Here is a 5,703-nt window from a genome sequence, read left to right on the forward strand (position 1 = left end):
ACAATGGATGTCCCAGGGAGGTGGATGATGGATGTCCTAGGTAGGGATGATGGGTTTCCCAGGAGGGATGAAGGGCATCTTGAGGAGGGATGATGTGTGTCCCAGGGAGGAGAAGGATGGACATCTCAGGGAGGGACAATGTGCATCCTGAAGAGTGATGAAGGATGTCCTGGGGAGGGACTTCACCTGCCCTCCAGCTCCTTGTTGTGGCCACGAGCTGCTGCTCAGGTTTCTGAGTCTCCATGCCCCTAAAAATTCCCTTATGCTCTCCTTGCTGAGGCCAAGGCCACCCCAAACCAGACCCAAGTACCCCACCTTGACATGGAATCACACACAGGATGAGGCGATGGAGCAGGGCTTCAAACCACTTTTATTTGCTGGGGGACACATGCTCCCCTCTCCTCCCTGTGCTTCCTCACTGCCCTGAAGCCACTCACCAGAACCCTCTTTCCTGGAGCTGAACTGCTCCTCCAACCCTCCACAAAGTGCTGCTGCTCCAGAATATTCACAGGTACCTTAGACCTACCCCATTTCCTCTCTGGGAAGGGGGCAGAAACACTTCACGCCCACCCCTCACTGTGAGTTGGACGCTGTCCCCACCTGTGACAGCCACATGCTGCCCCGGAGATGCTCTGAGGTGGGGCTGAAGGCTCATTCCTCATCCTCACCATCAGCCACCAGCTTCTTCCACGCCTTCAGGGGAAGCCGAGTTGCGGGGTGTCCGGCCTGCGCCAACCCAGGGGGCAGAACTGGTTGTTCCCCTGCAGGCTGGACCCTTTCAGGGTTGATTTCCGCGAGTGGAGCCTGCGGCAAACCCTGCGGAGGAAGGTGCGGAAGACAGAGGTGCGGAAGATGATGAAGACCCAAGGGTCCACGATGGAGTTCACAGACACAAAGCGCAGGGCGCTGAGGTCGGCGTTCTCGTTGAAGTCAGCGGCAAAGGCCCCCATGTACGCCCGGACCTGTAGCAGGAGAGCAAGGATAGAGGGGGAGATGAGAGGAAATCTCACGGCAGGGGGAAAAGTGACAACAAAATGATGCCCACGGGGCTCAGGGAAATAAGTATGACCCCCTCCTCAGTACCCTCATGCATTGAAGCAGCACAGCTTGTGGCTTCCAGACCCTGAAGCTGGGAGTTGGGCCATGGATGGTCGTGGCACACAGGACCCTGGCCCCATCAGGACCAGGGAATTAGAGATGGTCCCAGGGCAGGAATTGTTTCATGAAGCTGTCCCTGTTGTTTTGTGGAGTAAAGGGAGCATCCAGCCTCTGCAGCCTGCACGCCACTGGTATTGCCACTCCACTTGTGTTGCCCCTCCCTCTGATAGGCATCAGACCAGGCATCCTTTGGGTTAACTCAACTGAACCACGACCCAGGTCCTTCCTCCACCTCCACATACTGCAGGATCTGGCCCTGGGGCAGAGGTGGGGCATAACAAGGGCTTTGTCATGCTGGGGATGTCCCACCTACAGCCCACCAGCAGGACCCCCATCCCTGGGGAAGAAGAGGAAGGATTTCTAGGAGGATTTCTCCCAGGTTGGGAAATCCAGTGTGGTCCAAAAGGAGCTGGATCTACCCAGAACCTCTGGGATGGGGAGGTGGCAACTGGGGGATGGGTGGGGTGGAGAATTTATTCCAAAGGGATTAAAGCAACAAACAGAATCCTGGGATGGGGGGGGGAGAATATTCAGAGTGGTACAAAATAACTACCCTGGGACAGAGTCATGGTCGTGGTGGGGTTAAAGCAACAAATTAAGCTCTGGGGATGGCTAATGGGGGGAGGGGGAGAGATGGGGGGGGGTGTCAGAGCACAACCTGTTTCTCCCACGGACAGGGTAGTAGTGACTGGGCGTGTGTGTGCGGGATCCCCTGGAGGTTTAAGGAGTGAACTAACCCCTGGGATGGGGGGTGGGTGTGGTGTGGTTATTCCAGTGGGATTAAAGCAAGTAATTAACCACCATCCCCTCTCCCATTTTTGAATGGGGTGACAGTGGGGAACATTATTTCGGGGGGTTGAAAGAACAGCCAGACTCCTGACACCCCCCCACCCCCGCTTCTGGCATAAAATGGTGGTGATGGGGGAGGGGATGCCACGGAGGTTAGAACAATAAATTAACCCCTGGGGATGTGGTGATGGTGGTGGGTATTTGGGGTGGGGAATCTCCCGCAATGGGATGGGGGGGGTTGTTCTAGGGGAGAGTGGCAGTGGTGAGTTATCTCGAGGGAGCTAAAGCAATGAGCACACACACCACACCACACCCCCCAGCCCCGGGAGTGAGCGTTGGTGCCAAAGTCTATTCAAAGGAATCACAACAACAACTTGACTTCCTCCGAGGACTGAGTGGTGGTGGCAGGGGGCTTATGCCAAGCGGGTTTAGGCAACGGCCTGACCCCTGTGGCCAAGATTGGGGGGTAAAGTGGTAGTTAGTGGGGGGTGGGTAAATTATTGCCCTGAGCTCCGAGAAGCAGGTGGTGGTTTATTCCAAAGGGAAAATAAACCCAGAGTTTATTCCAAAGGGAAGAAAACAGCAAACTGACACCTCCCTGCTTCCCTCATCAAGGACTGAAAGGTGCTGATGGGGGAAGGGATGTGATTCCAAGGGGTTTCAGCCCAGGGTATGATGTGGGACTACTCCAAGAGGGTTAAAGCAATAATCCAGCCTTCTTGGAAGAACGTAGCAGAGAGGGGAGATTATCTTCCGGGCGGGGGTTAATGCAATGACCAACCCGCAGGGTTTACCACGAAGGGAAAAATCAACAACCTGCCCCACCCCCGCGCCAGGACTGAGTGGTGCTGATAGGGGGATTATTCCAAGGGGTTTTGGCCGTGGGCAGGGTGAGGAACTATTCTGAGGGGGCCAAAGCAACAATCCAACATTCTTGGGACCAGGTAGTGAAGATAATTTCCAGGGCGGTCAATGCATGGGACTGGAGGTGTGTGTGCAATCTCCCAGTAGAGGCTGGGGGAAGGGGAACCCTTGAGGACAGGGCGGCAGTGGTGACTTACTCAGATATGACCCCATGGATAGTGTGGTTGGAACTCGACGGGGGCCAAAACAACCAAACCCCTGGGGGCTGTGGGAGTTGTAAGGTGGGGGGGGGAAGGGTGTCTGTTCTGAGGGAGGGGTTTACTCACGATGAGCGGCAGGGAGCAGATGGTGAAGAGCACTGTCATGAGCCCCAGCAGGACAAGGTGGTCGAGCTCCTCCATGCGCGGGGCAGCGGCGGCGGGGGGGCCTCGGCGGGGCTGCCGCCGCGCCATGCTGTAGAGGTGCCGCATGCTGCTCACGTTGCAGGCACCGATGGCCAGCACCAGCAGACCCATCAAGGTGGCATAAAGGACGGGGAAGCCGAGCTGGCTTGGTCCGCCACCGGCCATACGGATGAAGCACCACGTCCCAGGACAATACTGCATGGGCACCCCAAAGCCCAGCAGTGGCAGGGCACAGAAGAGGGCACAAAGCCCTGCTGCCGCCGGCCCCAGAGTGGCGCCCAGCCGCCGGGTGATGTGCCGCCGGTAGAAGTAGGGATGTCCAAGGGACAACCAACATTCCAGTGCCATGGCGAGGAGCAGCAAGGTGGGGGCCAGCCCAAAGAAGGCCATGAGGAAGGCAAAGAGCTGGCAGAGGACACCAGGCTCGCCTTCGGTGCGTCCGCCCGGTCCCAGTTCGCTGAGGCTGCGGTTGTAGGCGTAGGCAGCCAGAACGATGGGGCTGAGCAAGCACTTGCCCAGCAGGTCAGTGATGGCCAGGCCGCTCACCAGCACATAGAAAGCTGAGACCCTCGGTGGGCGACCACCGGGAGACCGGGAACGTCGCCGGTGCTGTCCCAGTAGCAGCAATGCCAGCACGTTGCCCAACAACCCGGCGGCGAAAAGCAGCGAGCTGGGCACCGCCGACTGCCCACTCTCGATGTACCGGTTGCTACGGCACCGGTAACCCTGCATCTCCATCAGGACAGCCAGCACTGGGATGAGCTGTGCTCGGGATGGGGTGGCCTCTATTGGGATGTGATGTTCCACACGGTATCGGGATGGAATGTCACCAGGATGAGGTGTTCCACACCGTACTGAGTTGTGGGATGTTCCTCACTGGGGTGAGATGTCCTGCACCATACCGGGGTGGGACGTCTCTCATCAGGATACGACCTGCACTGTACCAAGGTGGATGTTCATCAACAGGATGGGATGTCTTGCACCGGGATGAGATGTTCCTCACCGAATGAGATGCTCCACACCATACCGAGGTGGATGTCCTGCACTGGGATGGGATGTCCTGCACCAAGATGAGATGTTCCTCACTGGGATGAGATGTTCTTCACTGGGATGAGATGTTCCACAACACACCGAGGTGGATGTCTTGAACCAGGATGGGATGTTCCTCACCAGGATGAGATGTCCCACGTGGTATCGAGGTGAATGTCCTGCACCAAGATGGGATGTCCCACACCGGGATAAGATATCCCACACCAAGATGAGCCTCACTCCACGCCGGGATGGGACGTTCCGCATCGGGCTGCACCGCGGCTGCCGGCAGCGACTGTCCCGCTGGGGCGGGTAGCCCCGTCCGGCGAACGGAGGGAGGGAGGAAAAGAGGGAGGGCAGAAGAGGATGGGCGGATCGGTACAGCCGAGAACGGCCCCGCTGGGGGTGGCTCCTTCCGCTTCTCAGCCCTTCTGGGGCTGTCGGAGGCGAGGGAGACGCGGCGGTCCCTGGGGAGAGCCGCGGCTGTGGGACTGAGAGTGGGAGGGATGGGTTTGAGTGCGTGTGGGGTTACTGGTCCCTGGGCAACGGGGCTTGTGGGGTAAAGCACAGGAGTAAATTCCTGGTGGGAGGTATTGGTAAGGGGTTTTAGATATGAGGGGGTCAGGGCTGAGTCCTTGGGGAGGGAGGGTGTTACGGTTAAGGGGGTATTCTCCTTCTCTGGAGACTTTCAAAACCCACCTGGATGCATTCCTATGGGATCCTGCTCTGGCAGGGGGCTTGGACTCAATGATCTCTAGAGGTCTCTTCCAACGTGTGATGTACTGTGGTGGCATAGACAGACTTTGTGCAGGGGGGTTTATGGGATTGAGAATGGGGGCTGAGTCCTGGGGTATTACAGAGGTGGGTGAGACCTTGGGCAGGGTTGAGGCCCTGAGGGGTGAGAGCAAGGGGGTCAGGGCTGAGTCCCTGGTTGGGGGGTGGGGGAGATACAGGGGAAAGAGCCAAAGCTGAGTCCCTTGCAGGGGGTCAAGGTAAGAAGCCAGGGCCAAATGTACTGAAGGAGTTGGGGGGAGGTACAGGATAGAGAATAGGGGCTGAGTCCCTGGGGTGCTTATGAGTAAGAGGGACACAGTTGAGTCCCTGAAGGGTGGGGTTGGGGGTACAGTTACAGGGTAGGAGTCAAAGCTGAGCCTTTTGATGGGGAGTTGGTTTGGTTTGGGTTGGGGGGTACAGGGTAGAAGATGGGGGCTGAGTTCCTGGGATGGCTTATGGATAAGAGGTGGCACAGCTCACTTCCTTGGTGGGTGGGTTATAGGGTAAAGGAGAGCCTGTGGGTAAGGGGGGGCATGGTGGAGTCCCTGATGTGGGGGTTAGAGGGTAGGGAGCTGGAGTGGGATGCCCTGAGGAGACTGAAAATAACAGGTCAGGACTGAGCCTCAGAACTGGTTACAGGTAAAGGAGTTGGGGCTAAGCCCATGGGGGGGTTACAGGTAAGGGG

The 5,703-nt window shown here is 57.7% G+C and overlaps 1 protein-coding gene across 1 annotated transcript; it reads right to left on the bottom strand.

Moving 5' to 3' along the window:
* Window positions 1–333: 333 nt before the first annotated feature.
* PTGDR (prostaglandin D2 receptor) lies at window positions 334–5,136 on the bottom strand. Its single transcript, XM_068149088.1, has 2 exons — window positions 3,138–5,136; window positions 334–962 (listed from the first exon to the last, which is right to left on the bottom strand). Exons 1-2 carry the CDS (start codon window positions 3,951–3,953, stop codon window positions 696–698), a joined length of 1,083 nt encoding a protein of 360 aa, XP_068005189.1. The 5' UTR covers window positions 3,954–5,136; the 3' UTR covers window positions 334–695.
* Between the last annotated feature and the right edge of the window lie 567 nt (window positions 5,137–5,703).

The sequence above is a fragment of the Melanerpes formicivorus genome, unplaced genomic scaffold (genome assembly GCF_026170545.1).
Source record: "Melanerpes formicivorus ecotype bairdi unplaced genomic scaffold, bMelFor1.0.p_v2 SCAF_17, whole genome shotgun sequence".
NCBI classification, from domain to species: Eukaryota; Metazoa; Chordata; class Aves; order Piciformes; family Picidae; genus Melanerpes; species Melanerpes formicivorus.

Excerpts from the sequence above, each read along its gene's own strand:
- PTGDR (XM_068149088.1), bottom strand. The coding sequence starts at position 3,953 with ATGGAGATGCAGGGTTACCGGTGCCGTAGCAACCGGTACATCGAGAGT. Across the intron at positions 963-3,137 it reads TCTGCTCCCTGCCGCTCATC|GTCCGGGCGTACATGGGGGC; the intron begins GTGAGTAAACCC and ends CTCCTGCTACAG.